Source organism: Nicotiana tomentosiformis, chromosome 2 (genome assembly GCF_000390325.3).
Source record: "Nicotiana tomentosiformis chromosome 2, ASM39032v3, whole genome shotgun sequence".
NCBI classification, from domain to species: domain Eukaryota; kingdom Viridiplantae; phylum Streptophyta; class Magnoliopsida; order Solanales; family Solanaceae; genus Nicotiana; species Nicotiana tomentosiformis.
In genome coordinates, this window is record NC_090813.1 from 58,867,290 (window position 1) to 58,888,277 (window position 20,988).

At 34.8% G+C, this 20,988-nt stretch overlaps 1 protein-coding gene across 4 annotated transcripts in view; it reads left to right on the top strand.

The window, feature by feature from the left end:
* The window catches only part of LOC104093815 (187-kDa microtubule-associated protein AIR9), a 32,229-nt gene extending 21,805 nt beyond the window's left edge, over positions 1 to 10,424 (top strand). For all 4 annotated transcript variants that reach the window (XM_018769939.3, XM_018769944.3, XM_009599632.4 and 1 more), the window contains 8 exons: positions 635 to 773; positions 1,219 to 1,400; positions 2,533 to 2,688; positions 3,628 to 3,759; positions 4,670 to 4,728; positions 8,543 to 8,575; positions 8,668 to 8,799; positions 9,972 to 10,424. In XM_018769939.3, coding sequence (XP_018625455.1) covers positions 635 to 773; positions 1,219 to 1,400; positions 2,533 to 2,688; positions 3,628 to 3,759; positions 4,670 to 4,728; positions 8,543 to 8,575; positions 8,668 to 8,799; positions 9,972 to 10,148 — 1,010 coding nt within the window. In that variant the 3' untranslated portion in view covers positions 10,149 to 10,424. The remainder of the gene's footprint in view (positions 1 to 634; positions 774 to 1,218; positions 1,401 to 2,532; positions 2,689 to 3,627; positions 3,760 to 4,669; positions 4,729 to 8,542; positions 8,576 to 8,667; positions 8,800 to 9,971) is intronic.
* Positions 10,425 to 20,988: the final 10,564 nt, after the last annotated feature.

Below are 20,988 nucleotides of genomic sequence, written 5' to 3' on the forward strand. Positions count from 1 at the left end.
TCAACGGGATAAGGCCCAATTCCAAAATACATCAAAACAAGGAAAAGCCTAAACTAAATAAAAATGGGTTATGTGGCAATGCCTTTCTATTTATAGTGATGCTAAGCTTAATGGGCTAAAGCCCAAGTCCAAAACACATCAAAACAAAGGAAAAGCCTAAACTAAATAAAAATGGGTCTTTATTGTGGTCTACAATGTGAGCCAGCTCACACATCTAGAGTTGCCAAACACAATACACTTCTGATATTTGTCGTGGAGGCTAGCAAACCAATAGGAATGGGTCTGGCTCTGATAACATGTTAAGAAAGATGGACCTTCAAGTCTAACTCAACTCCAAAAGTTAGCTCATGGGGTGATAATTGCCAAGACCATATAAGGAGACAACAACTAATTCCCTCAACCAATGTGACAATCTAACAGAAAAGAAGAGTTTCTCAATCTTCTACAACTCCAATAGTCCAACTATTTCTAATCAGTCAAATGATCAGCTCAGCAAATGTTCCTAAGTGGTTCTGCTTGTCTGTAGAGCATGCTTCATCTAGAATGTTTCCGTGCACTATCTAGAATACTTTCCTTTTAATGCTTGTGAAACATATACCCATGTAATCTCCTGACAGTAACACTACGTCCACAGATATTCCAAGAATTGAGACGCTGGCTCTAACTGGGAAAGCTGTTGAAGGGGACATACTAACTGCTATTGAAGTCATTCCAAAGAGTGAAAGTCAAGAGCGTGTATGGTTAAAGTATAAGAAGGACATCAAATATACATGGTACTTCTCTGTTTTCATCATCTGGATATGCTGGCAATCAACCGTTTTCGTTAATGGCTGATTATTCTTTACTGATGTTATTTTATGTGAAGTTAGAACAACAGCTATAATATAGAGATGATTTCTGTTACCTCACTTGCTACTTTTCTTATACTCGAAAAAAAAGGAACCAAAAGCTGCTCCTCTTATTTTGTGATGGATATCGGTTCAATATCTGGATCTCAGGAAATAATGTTGGGTAAGCTGGTTAAATATCTAGCTTCAAAACTGAGATATACGAAAGCTCAGATAGTCGGTGTTATCTTGATACGATTTACTTCTACACTCTATGTATAATTTACTGCATCCAAGAATGCAAACTGCTATTAAGTTGTCTAGCATAATCCAAAGATTGCAGTGCATTGAGAACATTGAGAAGCTTCTGATATTTTATTGGCTGCTGCAGGTTTATTTCGACTGAAACAGGAAATAATGAGTCCTTTGAGCCATTACAATCACACCGTTCTTGCTCCTACAGGTTACGATTTGAGGACATAGGTCACGCTCTAAGATGTGAATGCGTCGTGTCTGATGTTTTTGGAAGGTCAAGTGATCCTGTGTATGCCGAAACTCCTTCAGTTTCACCAGGTCTTCTAGCTTTAAATTCTAATCTAGTTTCCACTTATTGATACTTGAAGACAGTAAATGCTGGATGGTAAAATGTACTTGATTATTGCCACATGTGGAATGGTCCTCTACTGACCTACCTCACTTGACATGAATTTGTTGCAGATTGTATTTTGATGCTCTATGTTCGGAATTCCTTTTATTTTTAAATTTGGTTGTGATCCGTGTTTGTATGAGGTGTATGCTCAAAGAAGTGCAATCACTCACTGTGTCACCATGTATTGTCTTTGGTTAGTTTGAGAAGAGGAAAACTGGGCAGGTAAAAGTGGAAGGTCAGCTTTTCTAGCCCCCAGTGATTTAGACAGAAAGGACAAAGTATATCTTTTTCTTTAACTTTCCATTCCGAACAAAAAAACAAATGATTTATACTTTTATCGAAAGGATGTACGGAAATCAATGAGTTGCTCTATTGTTTACCCTTCACCCCTTTTCGTGGAAGCGAAGAATTATGTTGGGTTTCAGATTGGTTACCTTTCTTTCCAGCATTCCATTTGCTACAAGAGCTGAGTGCTTCTCACAGTTAATTCAGTATGCTTGGGAAGATCCTCCTAGAAAATCAGCAGCTTATGACCGATCTTTTCTTTGTTTCACTCTGTTAGTGTAAATTTACTACTTCGTATAGCAGAGCCTGAAATTCTTTCTGCAGATTTCTTGTATGTCACTATAAATACTATCATTACTGCTGACCTCTGCTGGGGTCTATTTAATTATTTCCAGACAGATACTTAAACGTAGTTTTAGCACATTGAATTTCTTCCATTCCTTTTACTCATATATTTCCAGATAAGTAAAATTTAGCCTGTAACCTGGCCAATATAAATTTGCTATTGTCCTTTGCTTGATGCCCTTTTTTGCCCTCCCTTTGTGACGGGCTGTTTCAGAGTTCTCTTGAGGCCCATCCTTGTATGTCTTGCACCTCTTCATGTGAAGGAATCACCCCCCTGTTCTTCCTTGTTATTGACATCTTAGCTTTAATGTATCATGAAATCGTTCTTGTTCCCTGGCATCTCTACCATGTGGTCATTGGGTAATTTTAAGAGTTTCATATAATTGAATTGTTTAGTAGTTGATTTATGAATCTGCTTCATCTCAGGCATCCCTAGGATGGATAAGCTGGAAATTGAAGGTAGAGGTTTTCACACCAATCTGTATGCTTTTCGTGGTGTTTATAGTGGCGGAAAGGAGGGCAAAAGTAGAATTCAGTGGCTTAGATCTATGGTTGGAAGTCCTGACCTCATTTCGATTCCTGGTATGCTAAATTGTTCCATTGATTTTGGTTTCTTAGATCTGTTTATTGAATTAAGAGTTGCTCAACTTAACATATCCAAAATGATTAGATTGGCTGAACTGTCCGGTTCTAATTAGTTTTTACTATCTTTTCTCCTCGCGTACTATTTGATAAATTTTTCCTCTGAAAAGTGACCTCCTCTTGTAGCACTGTCTTCCATTTTCTCATTTTGCGGTAACTATACTCTCATGATAGATAGTATGAACAAGTAGTTTTTCCATGGTTCAGAATGTTTTACAACATATCTTCCACCTGGTTGTGTCCAAACATAAATTACTGTCTTAAGCGTAAAGGAAGAGGCAAGAAGCAAGTTGTTCAGGTGCAAATATCTTTGACAGCAAGGTTCCTCTGATCTTACTTTGTGTGAGGAGTTAAGGGAACTAAAGGTCTAGACCTTTCCAATATTATACGTGTTGCACGAGCTGTGTAAATTTGAGGTTTTTATAACTCTTTAAGGTATTCTCTGGTGATTCATCTTTTGCATCTACTTGTTTTTTAACTATAAATCCCCATTAATCACCCAATAAGAACAAGAAAAGCTCAAAAAGAGAACAAAAAAAGCATAAAGAATTGGGTTGATAACCGGGTAAATCAAATTAGTGTTTTGCTGATAATTTATGAGGTTTCACTGCATCTGTTTTACTTGCATCGAAATAGGGAGACAAGCATAATGGCTCATATCTATTAGACAAGTCAAACTATCAGTCTATAAGACTATTTCCTTGTCTCTTTTAAGCGATTAACCTTTGGTGTAGGAACAAGTTGTTCCAATACCAAATAAAGGGGGAAACCGTGTTTAAATTTTTTTATATTTGGTCCTTCACATTTGGAAATCTCATCTATGCATAGCACCGTGAGAAGTTGATACGGATTTTCTGATAGAAAATGGTTTTGTTGCAGGGGAGACAGGAAGAATGTATGAAGCTAATGTTGATGATGTCGGCTATAGGCTGGTTGTGATATATACACCAGTAAGAGAAGATGGAGTTGAGGGGCATCCTGTTTCTGCTTCTACAGATCCAATTTCAATTGGTAAATCATCGTGACAACCTCCATACAGTAATTTTATAATGAATTCCTTTTTCTTTTGTTAATTTTATGAAGAATCTTTTTATTAGTTGAGTTCTTTTTTGTTGCCTTTTAGGAGTGTAGTTATCATTTCCTGTATCTTTCCATCTATCTCTAGTTCTTGAATATAATTCTAATTAGTGTAAGTTGTTGATGATGGGTGTGAACCTGTGCATGGCTTGTTAATCAAATACTTTTTTCTATTGAAGTACATGAGATTCTCTTTGTTCTGTCGGCCCATTCAATTTAGTATGCTGAACATGATCTTTAGCTGTAAAAATAATTATTGGTGAAACAGGTAGGATTACAATGTTAAGCAAGCAACTTTGACTCTTTAAGGATCCACTTAGTTCTCCAAGAAGTGGAAAAAGTCATCCAAATGTCTATTTTGTATTGGTGTTCCAATCTTTCTAGATAAGTAAATCATTGGACCCTTCGTAGTTTTAGCATATGTAAACTAGGACACTGACTTTTCCTTTCACCTTTTGCTCCATAAAAGTCATCTTGATATTAAGTAGTCTATCATTTGTAATTTAAGTTTCTAGGCAGTACTCCAACATAACCTTGGTCATTCTCATGGAGTTTGACTCCAGTGTCTGGGTGGACATTTGGTAAATTCACAACCTATAGAACAATGGAGGGAAGAAAAATATGTCAATGGCAAATGCATTCATTTGTTTGCTCTTTTCGTTATTATCTTTATGATTTTGGGCTAACTCAATATGCGTATGTAAGGTAGTTCGCTAGTGGTTGGTTATTATCTTAGCAAAGTTTGATACTAAGATCTTTTTTCCTCCAGAGCAGTGTGGCTTTGTTTCTTCTTATTCAACTGTTCATGCTTGACTTTTTTCTCCTTTTCTTTTCCTCATTGCAGAGCCTGATGTTCTTAAAGAAGTAAAGCAGAAACTTGAGATTGGATCCGTGAAGTTCGAGGTGATTTTATCTCTTAAAATTATTTCCCAAACCTTGCTGTGTGATGATCCATTTTCACCTTGTGAACTTCCCTACAACACACTGTTTTAATGTAAGTCTATAAGAATGTTTGAAAGTTTGGGATTTTATCTAATTAAAGTTGTTTGTGGTCCACTAGCTATGACGCCATACTTTAAGTCTTGAAATAGGTCTTAAACATTCTATAAAAGTAAATGTCTCCTTGGAAGTCACTTAAGCCTTAAGATAGGGTGAATTTAATTATTCAACAGTGCGCGTCAAGCTGGTTTATATATATATATATATATATATATATATATATATATATATATATATATATATAAAGTTTCTTAAGATGAATGTTATCATCCAACGTTTGCTTGCATGCAAAGCGCTTCAAAGCAATGATATGTTCTGATTAAAATTTTGTAATTTGCTGTGCATATCTAACTTTTCAGTAAGGCGTTGAAGTGGAGAGTCTCTGTCACGACCCAAAACTTAGCCTACCGTGATGGCGCCTAACATGGTACTAGGCAAGCCGACACCTCAAAACATTTCCAACACTTAAATGAAAAATGAACTAAAACTCTCATAAACTGAATTAGATGATCAAACTCATTTCCAAAACTAGAGTGTCACTGAGTACATGAGCGTCTATACAACACAAGTCTGAAACAGTGTCTATACTGAAACTAAATACATAAAGCTAAAAGATAGGGAAGGAGAGTCAAGGTTTGCGGATGCCGGACAGCTACCTCGAAATCTCCGGATGACTAAGCTGCTCAGATAATCAGCACCCACCGTGTTCGGAAACACCTGGATCTGCACACGAAGTGCAGGGTGTAGCGTGAGTACAACCAACTCAGTATGTAACAAGACTAACTATTGGACTGAAAGTAGTGACGAGTTTGAGTAATACAATCCACATGCAATATTAACAGTACGGAAACTTACAACAAATATGACAGTGATATTTTAGAAATTTATAATCTACAAGTAAAGGTACAAGAATCTAGACATGGTTTCAGGTTTTCAATAAAACTCAACACAGAACAGGGTAAATCCAGCCCAATTGTAAATAAACCAGTGCAAATCCAACCCAAATGTAAATATTTGCTAGCATTGCGCCCACTGTGGATGTGCAGACTCCGAAGGGGCCGATCCAGCCCAAGCGCTATAATAAGCCAAATCCTAGCATGAATCAATAAAACTTGCTGCGGTGTGCGACCCGAACCCTTGAATATCACTCATAATAGACCCCCAGTCTCACTCAGTCATTAATCTTTCCAGTCTCTCGGGCTCACCAGAATCATGATAATCAACCCAAATAATGATGATATGACGTATCAAATAAAAGACAATAGAGACTGAGACATATTATGAAAATAATAGCTGTGACTGAGTATAAAATGGCAAGTTAAGAAAATAGTTCAACATGTAACACGACCTTTGTGGGTCCCAACAATACCAAAACGTAGCCTAAGCAGGATTTCTAACATGACTGGCAGCTCAATACTCAAACACATGGTGGAAATACGGGTAACAACAAGATTATTCAATTATATAGTTTCACGGAATCGACCAAGTCATAATTCTTACGGTGCACGCCCACACGCCCGTCACCTACCATGTGCGTCATCTCAACAACAATCACATAACACGTAATTTCGGCGTTTCATACCCTCAGAACCAAATTTAGAAGTGTTACTTACCTCAAACTATGCAAATCCCTACTCCGACAAGCCCTTGCCTCGCGAAACGGCCTCCAAATGCCTTGAATCTAGCCATAAACAGTTCGATACAATCAACACGAGCTAAAGAAATCAATTCCATAAGAAAATACTAAGTTCTTAGTCAAAAGTCAAACAGTCAACTCAAAAGCCGACCCCGAGCCCACGTCTCGGAATCCAATAAAAGTCACAAAATTCGGAAGCCCATTCAACCACGAGTCTAACCATATCAAATTTACCAAAATTCAACACCAAATCGTCACTCAAATCCCCAAATTAAACTCTCCAAATCCCTAGCCTCAACTTCCAAAATTACACCTGAAAAACACACCAACTAGGTGGGAAATTCAATGGGGAAACATAATTATTGAATAAAAATAACCACTAGTGACTTACCTCAAGAATCCCTTCGAAATCCCTCTCATAAATCGCCTAAGCTTGAGCTTGAAATGTCCAAAATGATGAAAATCATGGAACCCTTGATTTTAATGCACTGCCCAGTGCTTTTGCACATGCGGCTCATTTAGTCGCACCTGAGGTCCCACAGGTGCGAAAAATCTTCTGTTTCTCCGTTTTGCAAGACTCCACTGCCTCTGTTTCTGCGATCACACACGCGCATGTGCGAGTCTCCTTCGCATCTGCTCTCCAAAGCCCCCTGTCCAAATTTCGTTTCTGCGCTCCAATCGCCGCATCTGCGGCCACACATGTGCGAAAATTCCCTCGCACCTGCACACTCCCCTCCAAGCCGCACCTGCGATCACTCCGCAGGTGCGATTGCACCAGAACTGGTGAGCTTCAGCAGCCTCTCAACTTACCAACTTGATCCGTTAACCATCCGAACTCCACCTGAGGCCCTCGGGACCTCAACCAAATATACCAACAAGTCCTAAAACACGATACGAACTTAGTCGAGCCTTCAAATCACATCAAACAACGCTAAAACCACAAATCGCGCATCGATTCAAGCCTAATGCACTTATGAACTTCCAACTTCTACATTCGACGCCGAAACCTATCAAGTCCGATTGACCTCAAATTTTGCACACACGTCACAAATGACACAACAGACCTACTCCAACTCCTGGAACCAAAATCCGAGCCCGATAACCACAAAGTCAACTCTCGGTCAAACTTCTAAATTTCCCAAGCTTCTAATTTTCCAACTTTCACCATTTCAAGCCTAATTCAACTACGGATCTCCAAATCAGTATTTAGACACACTCCTAAAGTCCAAAATCACCCAATGGAGCTAACAGAACCATCAAAATTCTATTTCGGAGCCATTTACACATAATTCACATCCGGTCAACCTTTTTAACTTAAGTTTTCAACCCTGGAGACTAAGTGTCTCAACTCATTACGAAACCTCTCCAGCCCCAACCAACTACCCCGACAAGTCACATAACAACAATTAAGCAGGGAATGAGCAGTAAGTGGGGGAACGAGGCTAAAACTCTCAAAACGACCGGCCGGGTTGTTATTGTCTCCAGAGAACTGCAGTCTGTCTGTTTGTTTAGCACTTTTTGAAGTCAAATAAGTGTCTCAACTCATTACGAAACCTCTCCAGCCCCAACCAACTACCCCGGCAAGTCACATAACAACAATTAAGCAGGGAATGAGCAGTAAATGGGGGAACGGGGCTAAAACTCTCAAAACGACCGGCCGGGTTGTTATCGTCTCCAGAGAAATGCAGCCTGTCTGTTTGTTTAGTACTTTTTGAAGTCAAATAAGCTTGGTGCATAACTTGCATCAAGCTGCGGTTTTGAAGTTTAAATTAGTTTGGTGTCACATTTCATGATCAGTTGTTTATGCTTGCTGCAATATTTAATTTTCTGCAGCAATATATTAATCATCATGTTTGTGTATTTTGGGTTCTTGCAGATATAATAGGATCCCTGGCCAGTTATTCTGGTTTTTGTATCTGCACACTACTATCTCAGTAGTGTGCTTCATTAATAAAACTACCTTATTAATAAAAGAATATTAATCATCCTGTTTACATCTTCTCCCAGCCCTAGCATAATATTATTTCACTGTGCTGTTATTTTCAGCATGTTAACATAAATTACTTGATGTTATTATTGCAGGCCTTGTGTGACAAGGATCAATCTACGAAGAAAGTTAGTTCCTTTTAATTCATTATTCTGTTTCAGTTTCCAAACATATTGTAAGAAAGATACGGGATTAACTTCTTATGGTTTCAACTTTTCAGGTTCCAGGAATGGGGAATCTTGAAAGAAGAATTCTGGAAGTCAACAGAAAGAGGGTAAAGGTGGTGAAGCCTGGTTCTAAGACTTCTTTTCCCACAACTGAGGTTCGGGGAACATATGCCCCTCCATTCCACGTACGTAAATCTATCTCTGAGACTCCCGTCTTCTGTACTAAATATTGGTTTTGGCCATATACCTCTGCAATCCTTTTTATTCTTCCACTTTATCATGGGCATATACTCGTTCTAGCACCAAGTACGCCACCCAGCCCGACTGTCCTCTTGATAGACGCTAGGTTCAACCTTATCCCGAAATGTGGCTTGATCATAAGCACACTATGATTATGTGAAGAAGGCAATGAAGCTAGTAGAGAAGACTTGGAAGTTTGGAAAAACAATTTTGTGTTGATGTATGTTTCCACACAATGTTGGACGTACAAGGCACACTACAAACTAACTGGACCACACTAGGATACTCTCTTGTGACAATAAACCTTCACTGTTGTTCACTCAGACTTGTGCTTACTTTGGTCATGGGCATGAGGCGGTACCCTATTATAGGGTCCTTAAGGTCCATTCAAGAGTGCCAAAGTCAGTTGGCCTGTAAGTCGGCTGGCAAGGTTTGGGCAGATTTAGAATGTTTGAGGTGCCTCCAGGTGTTCCTCTGGCAGTAAGCTTGTGAAAGCCTAGTGGATTGAGAACAAATGCACTTGTAAAAGTTTTTTCTTTTTTTCACTATCGAACATTTACTCTTTCAGATGCTATCCATTCTATTTTATGAGAATCTTATTATGCAACAGACATTGCATAATTCTCCTACAAAAAACATCAGAGAACTAAGGGGTATATAGCCCGGATTTATCTAACTGGACTCAAACATTACTGTGAAAGAGGTTCATGTTTTTTCTCCTTTCCCTCGGAATGGTGTGGTAATATGAAAATAGTGGCTTGCCTACATTTCTGCATTCAAAAGACCTAAGATAACTTGTTTTCATTAAAAAGAATATAACCCATAAGTGATTCAGAAGTAAAGGTTTAGATAACACTCAAGGGTGTGACCTAGTGGTCAATGAAGTGGGTGCAGACCTTAGAAATTCTGGTAGAGACAAAACATACTAGGTTATTTCTTATCTGCCTAAACCTTAGTGGACAGAGTTGTCCGGTACTTGTGCTGGTGGGCTGGTAGGAGGTAGCAGGTGCCTGGTGAAATAGTTTAGGTAAAGCTGGGCACTAAGACCATCGATGCCAAAAAGAGAAAGTAAAGGTCCATATACTACGGTTAAGTTTGTTTCCATGCCAATGTACAGGTGGAACTATTCCGAAATGATCAACACCGGCTGAGGATTGTGGTGGACAGTGATAATGAAGTGGATCTGTTGGTACAAACGCGGCACCTCCGTGACATTGTAGTCCTTGTCATCCGAGGTCTTGCACAGAGATTTAACAGTACATCACTCAATTCCCTTCTCAAGATAGAGACCTAGCGTCCGTCACAGTATTATGTTTTTTGTACATTTTTGTGTTATCTAGCCCCATTATTTTGGTGTTGGTTTTTAATATTATTTCTAATTTTGTTTTTGGTGAGGTTTTTACTTCAGCTCTGCCTGTGCTTATTTCATTTTTTTCTTTTGCATTGTTATGTAGTTAGTGAATAGTCTGGTGTTGTCTAGTAAATATCCCTTGTGCATGAAAATACAAAAAAAAACCTCGATTTGTGTATGTATGATATTTACTATTTATTTTAGTGTTCTTTATTTGTATGTCGCTTTCCACTTCAGCAGTGCAGCAAAACGTGTGTTGTGTGCAATTTAGTTCGTTATGCAACGTGCAATAGGGGGCTGAACTCAGTCCCAAAATTCTATTTCTGCTCTCGTGGGTAAACTTTTTCAGATGAGCTCTCATCAATAAGAAAAATATTAAATGCTAATAATTCCTTTTGATATGATGAATGAATTAAAATCCAGTCAAACTGATCCTTGAAAAACAATAGACTAAAATTTTGGGACAGCTTAAAAGTTAGCTTACAAAGCAGTCATACTTTTTTGAGGAGAATGACGCAGTTACACATAAAAATAAAATTATTTATCCTTGCATACCTATTTATTTTTCTACCCATCAAACTAGTTATATTTTTTATCCACAGTAGTTTTTGTGGAGAATTTTCTCATTTTTCTCCAATACTTTTGTATTTCTATGCTTTTCTTTTTTTTCCTTTTTTCTTTCTTTTCTCCTTTTCTTTTTTCTCGTTTTCTTCTTATTTTTTTCTTTTATCCTTTTCTAATTTCATTTAACTTATTTTTTTAATATTCTTTTTGTCTTCATAATCTAATTTCATTTAAAGTTTTCACTATTTTTTATTATTCTCTTTTTATACAATAAGAAAAAATAACTGATATATTAAATATTTGTTCACTTTAAAAAAAAAATATAACTAGTATAATATACCTTGTCTTTTTTCTCACTTTTTAAATTCAATTATTAAACTGAAATAATATCAGTTGTCACTTGATCTAATTTCTTGAATATCACATTGACTACTGCTGAGCACCATAAATTACATAATCAGATTCTAAGAATCAACACGTGATTGCCATGCAAACCTTGATCTCCTTCCCTATAAATATCAGTACACACTCTATCATTAGTAGTAACACAACTAGTTATGAAGCATGAAAACATATTCTACGGCCACCAAATCTCCATATATACTAGTTAGAATAGAAATGATAATAAAATATTGGAAAATGCAATAAGTAGCAAAAAAGACTTCTAGTACCATATGATACCAATATGGTATACATGTATACCAACAGAGTATATGATTACTCTAGAATATTGCTATAACTATTTGCGACTATACTATTGTACCAAAACATTAAATGTTGCAATAAAAGTATGAGAATATTACATGCTCGCATTGCAAGCTAAATATTCGCAAAGCAACTTGCTCATATACTAACATGGTATATAGTTGTATGGGGTCATTTCAACAATTGCTTATAACTATAAAAATTATTGAATAATACACATAATCTATGTCCATCGGCACAAAAAAATTCTAGCACTGCAAATCATGTTCATATAAATAATTTCAGAATAGTAATCACTTAAAAATACAGCTAAAACAACTAAAAAAATGTTCAAACTACCATATGATACCAATATGACATATAACTATACCAATATGGTATACAACTTTACTAGTTAATTTCCGGCAACTGTATGACTATACTACTATTACATAACACACTTGCATAAAGAGAAAAATAAAAAAAATAGTGTACCACATATTAATATAATAAAGTATTTCAAGGTATTGTACTATATTACCATTATTAAAAGAAAGTCAAATAGTGTACCAATTAAATGCAGCTAATACAACCAAAAAATGATTCAACTAGCATATGATACCAATATAGCATATAACTATACTAATAGGGTATATAGTTGTACGGGGTCGTTCCAACAACTGCATATAACTATAAAAACTATTACATAATACACAAAATCTATGTCCATAGGTGCAAGAAAATCCAACACAGCAAAACATAATCATATAAATTATTTCAGAATAGAATTCTCTTAAAAATGCAGCTAAAATAACCAAAAAATATTCCAACCGCCATATGATACCAATATGACATATAATTATACCAATAGGGTATACAGTTCTATTAATTAATTCCAAACAACTATATATGACTATACTACTATTACATAATACACATGCATAAAGAGAAAAATCAAAAAATAGTGTACCGCATATTCATATAAAAATGTTGTGATGACCCAAAATATCATCTTTAAATTTAATAATTAATTCTATGTTGTAAGACCTCGAAAAGCACCATTTATAATTTCTCGACTTGCGTGCGCAATCCGTAAAATTTTCTGGAAAGTTTTTATGTGAAAAATGGATTAAAATATGAATTAGAGTTTTAAAACTCAACTGAGTTGATTTTGGTCAACATTTTGAGCAAACAGACTCGGATCAGTATTTTGACAGTTTCGATAGGTCCGTATCGTGAATTGGGACTTGGGCGTATGCCCGGAATCAAATTTCGAGGTCCCTACCCCGAGATATGGAATTTTGATGAAAAATTAAAAGTTTAAGTTTAAATAGTGACCGGATATCGAATTATGTAAAAATGACCCCGGAATAGAATTTTGATAATTCCAACAGCTCCGTATGGTAATTTTAGACTTAGGAGCGTGATCGGAATTTTATTTGAAAGTCCGTAGTGGAATTAGGCATGAAATGCCGAAATTTGAATTTTTGGGAAGTTTGACCGAGGGGTTGACTTTTTGATATCGGGGTCGAAATTCGATTCTGAAAATTTGAGTACCTCCGTTATGTCATTTATGACTTGTGCGCAAAATTCGAGGTAAATCAGATGTGATTTGATAGGTTCCGGAGTCATTTGTAGAAATTAGAAATTTCAAAGTTCATTAGGTTTGAATCTATGAGTGATTCGTGTTTTAGTGTTGTTGGATGTGATTTGAAGGCTCGACTAAGTTCGTATGATATTTTAGGACTTGTTGGTACATTTGGTTAAGGTCCCGGGGGGGCCTCGGGTGAGTTTCGGATGGTTAACGGATCAAATTCGGACTTAGAAGAAATAGTTGAAGTTTCTGCCTTGTGCTGCATTCGTACCCGCGGAAATTCTATCGCAGGTGCGAGCTCGCAGAAGCGAGCCTGGCAAGCGCAGATGCGCAAATAGACAATGGGGCAATGGTCGCAGGTGCGAGGGAAATTTCGCACCTGCGTGAGCGCAGATGCGGAGGGACGCGCGCAGAAGCGGCCTGCGCAGGAGCACAAACAGGCGCGCCAATGCGGGCAAAGGCGCAGATGCGGGACATTTTCCGCACATGCGGTTGGCGCAGAAGCGGCCAAGTTGCCCAGATGCGAAAATCCCTGGACAATACAAAAACAGAGGAGTTCCGAGCTTTTGCCATTTTTTGGGCATTTCAAGCTCAGGTTGGACGATTCTGAGCAAGGTTTTCACGTGAAAACTTGAGGTAAGTCCCTTGTGATCATTTCTACTCCATAATATTGAATTATCATCAAATAATTCGACTAGATTACATGTTTTTGAGGTGTAAATGGGGAGTTTGAACGTGTAAATCGAGGGTTGGAACTTAGGGATTTAAAAATAAGATTTGAAGCTTTGAGGGTCGAGTTGGGGTCGGATTTTGATAAAATTGGTATGGTTAGACTCGTGGTTGAATGGGCTTTCGGATTTTGTAACTTTTGTCGAGTTCCGAGACGTGGGCCCCACAGGCCATTTTTGAGTTAATTTCGGATTTTTATTGAAAAATATAGTATTTTCTTACAGAATTAATTCTATAATTTTTGTTGACTGTATCGAATTAATTATGACTAGATACGAGTCGACCGGAATCGAAAAATCGAGGAAAAAGTATACTACTTGCTTAAATTGGAGCAAGTCGAGGTAAGTGACTTGTCTAACCTTGTGTGGGAAATTTTTTTCCTAGGATTGGCATTAATTGTAACGTGATGAAAGTCGTGTACACGAGGTGACGAGTGTGTACACAGACTAAATGTGAAGGGTTATGTTTTTAAATTGTGAAGATCACTGTTGCATATTAATTAATTTATTAAATCTTGTTATATTCTCCATCATTGATTTGATTTGTATACTTTAAATTTGCTTGACCTTTTCCTGCTAATTGTTTTACCTGTTTGGTTGAAACTTGATTTCTTTTATTCTGTGCATTATTTGAAATTGATTTTTTTAAAATTAAATATTATTAATATGAAGTATTTGACATTTTAAATTTGGTATTGAAGCAACGTATTAAAGATTTTGAAATATTATTTTGCTAAATTATTTATTCTTGAATATTTTGTAAGATTTTTGTACTCATTGTGATGGAGCCGCGGGCTCTTTATTCTGAAAAAATATTATTGATGATTTATGTTGGCATGAGCCGTGAGCTCTTTATTGTGGAAAATATCGTTGATTTATTTTGGCAAATTAAAATATTTGGGCACTTGAAGTGCAAATTATGATATATTGTGATATTGATACGCATGCGGTGGTATAAGGTCTAGGTATTGAAATGCATGCGATGAGATAAGGGTGGCTTGATACGCGTGGCTAGTAGGGGGAACTACTAGAAGTCATGCGGTGTGATAAGGATAGCTAAAACGCGGGATGCTATTTTGGAAAAAAATATTTTCTTTAAAATAAATAGTGAAGGTCCCCGCGGTGAGATAAGGAAATGAGATATTGTGAATTTATTTATGATTTGGGACTACGAGGAGGTACCTCGGTAGTGCCCTTGTTGATATTAATTTATGGCCATAGTTGCCTTCGATTAATTGTTGTGATTTTCATAAAGTTGAAAGAAATTCTGTTTTGATTCCACGAGATATTATTTGCAATTATTTGGTGTCATTAAATGTGACATACTATTTGATTCATTTTCATAGTTATTTTATCTTATTAAATTGTTTAAACATTTTTTCATGTCATTATCTATTCTCCAGTAGGGCCTGACCTGACCTCGTCACTACTCTACCGAGGTTAGGCTTGGCACTTACTGGGTACCGCTGTGGTGTACTCATACTAAACTTCTGCACATCTTTTTATGCAGGTTCAGGTACATCTTACCAGTCTAGATGTCAGTGAGTTACCCGCACACAAAGATTTCGAGGTATATCTGCCAGCGTCCGCAAACTCTGGAGTCCCCTTCTATCATTTTATGTTACTTCTTTATTTTCTTTAGACCTTGATACATAGAAACATTGAGAATAAATTTTTAGAAGCTTGTGACTTATTTCTACCGGGTTTTGGGAGTTGTAATTATTAGAATTGTAGTTTATTTATTTCAGATATTTATGATTATTCCGCATTGATAGGCTTACCTAGTTTTAGAGACTAGGTGCCATCACGACCTCCTACGGAGGGAGTTTGGAGTCGTGACAAATGTATTTCAAGATATTGTACTATAATACTATTATATAAAACAAACGCATAAAGAAAAAATCAAAATGATTACATAATACACATGCATAAAGGAAAATTAAAAAAATTCAAGATACTATTCTATTCTACTATTACTAGAGTAAAATCAAATAGTGTACCAATTAAATGTAGCTAATACAACCAAAAAATATTCCAACTAACATATGATATCAGTATAGTATATAGCTATACCAACAAGATATACAATTGTACGCAAAGAGTTTTTTTTTTAAAATTTAATTATTAAATTGAAATAATATCAGTTGTCACATAATCTAATTAACTCAATGGGAGCATATGCAATGAATAATACCTCCATGGAATTCCATTAATATTAATAAATATTATTAATGTTAACAAATATTATTATTTATTTATTAAAAATGTGGACAATAATTGGACAAAATTTTAGGACAATCCTTTTGAAATTGTGGTATGCACGACAATCGGGAGTTTCTCCGATCAACTTATTCCTCTTGTCTATTTTTTTTTTACTGTGAATACCCTATTTTATTTTTATTTTTTAAATAATTATTAATATATGTTTCTACAGTCAAAGTATATATCATAGATGGAAAGATAGTCAAAAGTAATGTGATTCAAGTTATAAAATAGAACAAAAAAGGGAATAGATTTGCATTTTTCACATGCCTCTCATGTGGGGTAAAGCAAATTAAAGGGAAAATAGGAAACTGAATAGTCAGTTTGTGCTGTATAGGTAAGAATTATAATTAATTTTCAAGTGGGCAACATCGGATAATTATTTTGACCTTTATAGGCACTATGCGTTATTCCCTCTTTAGTCACATGAATGCCAATGCGATTCCGGATTCTTACAAGTATATTTTTCTAAAGTTGCGTTATCGTCATTACTTTTCTAAATTGAAAGAGAAAATAGATTAGTTCACTTCAACCTATTAAGCTAACTTTTGATTGAGGTTTCACATTTCCTAATTTGTAGGTTTATTCTTTTTGCTATAAAAATTATTTCCTCCTCATTCTCCAACCATTTTTTGCTTGCGAAGTTAAATACTATTAAGGTTAAAGGATATAGAAGTAAGTGCATTAAATTTTATTAGCGACATTTTGAATCAATTGTACTACAAGCAAAGGTAGATTCAAGTATAAAATGCAATCTTGACTTTTTTTCAAGGGAAAAAGGACCAAATATACCTCTTTATTTTCATATATTGTCTACATTTAACTCCGTTATACTATCGGGTCAAATTTACCCCTATCGTTATACTATCGGGCCAAATTTACTCCTACAATTAGCAAACTTTTTAAAATACCCCTTGATCTATTAAGTAATCCAAAATCTTCCAAATTCTTTTTATTTAAATCACTTGTTGTTCTTCTTGCTCCATTATTTTCAAAATTTACTATTGATGTGAATGTTAAAGTTACTAGACTATACAAATTATTCATAATTTTTTTATTACCAATGCACCCATTTCTCTTCTTGTAATAAATAAATTTGGTTTAGAATTTTATTTATTTTTCAATCATATACACACCGTAGAATTTAGTGGATCTATTTATTGTGTATTATATGCAGCTGATCATCATGTATGTACATGTATATTCAAATATATTTTGTCATTGCATGGTTAGTATAGAGTTCGATCGACTAACTTAAGAGTGCACAATGTGTAGGTATTTAATTAAAGCAAAGTTGAATTAGACAAGTAAAGTCTCCGAGAAATTTCAACTTCAATCACTAATATTTGCAAAGTCTCCATATATTTGGTACAACAAATTCATTAAAATTGGGATGTTGTTAATACTTTTGGAATTTAGAAAAGCTACCTAATTTAGATTTTTCAATTTACTATACTTTATTTATTCGGTTGTATTATTTAATATTTTTTTCTCTTATTTTTTTCTAATTCAGAAAGCAGGTAAATGCCAATTATTTAAAAAATAATGGACCAAGAACAACAACAAGTGATTTACATAAAAGAAATTTGGGAGATTTTAGATTACTTAACAGATCAAGGGGTATTTTTAAAAGTTTGCTGATTGTAGGAATAAATTTGGCCCGATAGTATAACGGTAGGGATAAATTTGGCCCGATAGTATAACGCTAGGGGTAAATTTAGCTCGATAGTATAACAAAGGTTAAATATAGACAATATATGAAAATAGAGAGGTATATTTGGCCCTTTTCCCTTTTTTTCAATTTGATTGACACAAAGGTGATTCAAAATACTAAGTAATATACATAATCCTTAAATGCGACTTTTCCCTAACGATAGTATAATATTAGACGGAGATAATCTAAATAGGGTGAAGATGCTTAATTTTCGACACTACATGGACACATTTGCCCCTTTTTCTATAAAAGAAGGATAAGGAATTCACTATTATGCGAGGGCAGTTAAAGTGAAACCAAAAATACCTTCACCGTGATGACACAGAGTAAAGTTAAAGCCAACAATTTCTAAATTGTTATGAAACAATAATAGAAGAAAAACAATACTGCAGAGAAAGAGGGAGATGGAATTCTTATTGAATTTTGGGACCAATTACAATGGAATAAGACCCCTCTATTTATAGAAAAAGAGTGACTTAGCTACCAAGTAAAATCCTTAAAATCTCTTTAAAATATAGACATTCACCTTAAATAAAACTCTATTTATAACACTCTCCCTTGAATGTCTATTCAACAGATAATGTGCCTTGTTAAAACTAATATTTTAAAAGGCGTGGGCATGAGTCGAGGCGTAAGCCCTGAGACATGGGGCGTAAGTCCCACAGATCTTTAAATTTTACTAATTTCAAGAATTTTAAAATAGTATAAAATAAAAAATAATTATAAAAATTACATTAAAATCACAAAATTATAATAAATAATCTATTTAAAATATTTATAAATTATAATTCAACTATGAATAATACGAAAAGTATGACATATATCATAATATGCAAATTAGCTACAACGTCGTTACAACTCAAACATCAAAAGTAAGGTATTCGATGCGAAATCTTATATGTATCTCTTAAGGAGTAATGAATCTTGAAAGAATTTCGATATTATAATTTGATATTTTTTTAAATACTCCTTTTATTTAATATGCTATTTGAAAAAGATTTTATATAAAAATATAATTCACAATTTAAATATAATTCTCTAGCATCGTTTATTTTTAAGTTTCAACAAGTTAATAAAGTGAAACATAATTCACCATACTATACCATGATAACTAATTATTTGTAAATAGTTACTAGCTAATGTTGGGCTATTAAATTAATAAGTATCGTATCTCGTAAACATGAAAAATAATATTTAGGAAAATAATTATAAAAAATATTATGGACTATTATATAATAAAGACATAACAAAAGTTAATAAATAAATACTTTTAAATGAAAGATTTATTTAAAATTTACTATCATAGCAGTCTTGGTGGATAACATGCAATAATTTTTATTTTAATTATGACATAAAATACTCTCAACTTAATGATTAATAATTAAGAAAAAAGTAATTGTGAATAGTCAACGATTTATTAAGAAACTTTGAGGATTTACAAGGTTAGTTACACACAATTGCATAAAGTTTTATTAGGCGAGTCCAGTACGCTGAGCGTTGGGCGTGTTCGGGGCGTAAGCCCCAACGGACGAGGCGTAAGTCTCACGAAACTAAGCCCCACACATAAGCCCAGGGGCGTTTTACGAGTGGTCCGTCCCGGGGCGAGTCCCAATTCTGCCTTTTAAAACAGAGGTTAAAACCTTAACTAAAATAAAATTCAGTGGGAAAAAAATTCTAGAAAAGGAAAAAGAGTACACGTATTTAGAAATGCGCCTTTTGGTTGCCTCGTTAAAAACCTTGCAAGGAAAACCCAGTGGGACAAAAATTTATAAGGAAAAAAGAGTACAACGCATATTAACTCCCCCTGATGAGAGCATCAATTCACATCCTTGAGCCTTCGCATTCCAATCTTGTGCACCATCTTCAAAATATCGTTGGTAGAGATTTGATAAACAAATCAGCCATATTAACTTGAATGAATATATTGCACCTTGAAATCATCATTCTTGATAGATATATAATATCTTCATATAATGTCGTGGAATGACTTTTTCAATATCTCCATTAAGATTCTCGCTATCATATTATCATACTTATAGTTATAGCGAGATACAAATGTGCACAAATTGCACTTAGGATGTAGTACTTCATGACCAAGAATTCTATATGCTTTAAGCAATTTAAATCCTTTAGAGATTGTCATATAAGTTAAGTAATATAAGCCATATAAATAGACTTTAGATGCATATCAAGTTTTCATGTCATGCTAGACATCTAAGATAGATAAATGTGATTGCACACACCATTGACTTTATACTTTCAAGTGTTTGAATTGAGTGTCAAAAACTACATATCTTCCATATGAAATCAATTCTACTTGAATTGTTTCTCCAACTTAAGATCCTATATATATATATATATATATATATATATATATTTAGCATTATCATAGTTGTAGTCGACGAATATTTTATATCGGTTCCAACCTGCATTTTTCATAAAAATATAACGATCTCTTCATTCATATTTTCAAGTACCTAAACCTCTCCTGAGATTTTATGAAATATTATGTCATATGATCTTCTAGATCACTTGCCTCCTTAATATGATCATTTTGATCATTTGCACATCTTCTTTATCAAGAAATTTATTTGAAATCGATTTGTCTATACGCTTTAAACCTACCATAGACTTTGTCCTTCTAGGACTTATTCTAATATGAGAATTTCAGTGAGAATATAGTTACTTTCTTTGGGCTAGCAAATGCGTCTTGCATGCTTTGCAATATATTGCAGATGAATTATCTTTTTATGAACTTCAAGTTCATATTATCTTATTCGAGGATCTAGATGTAGAAATGATAATTCATTCCATGTAACTTTTTCTCAACTGTTTATCCTGTCTCCCCCTCATGTTAGAAAAACTAACTTGCTTCCTCAACTTTGGACACTCATCTTTGTGCATTATGGTGTTAATCAAAATATACACCGCACATCAATAATAATAAGATGAAATTATTTGGTTCCTGACCCTGAACCACTTGTGAGGGGAGAATGTAATATACTTTTGTGTATAACGTATATCAAACTAATATAGATAAATTTGTTCTCATAAGCAATAGTTTAACTATTAAGTGGAGACACTCAATAAATCATTTTGCTAAACCAGCTGTGATATAAACTAACTTATCAAGATGAACTGTCTTGAATAGAAAATCTAGAAATTATGCTCTAAATTAAATTATTGAGCAAGTTACCTCACAAACACCAGGTTGCAGGTTAATAGTAATCGCACATG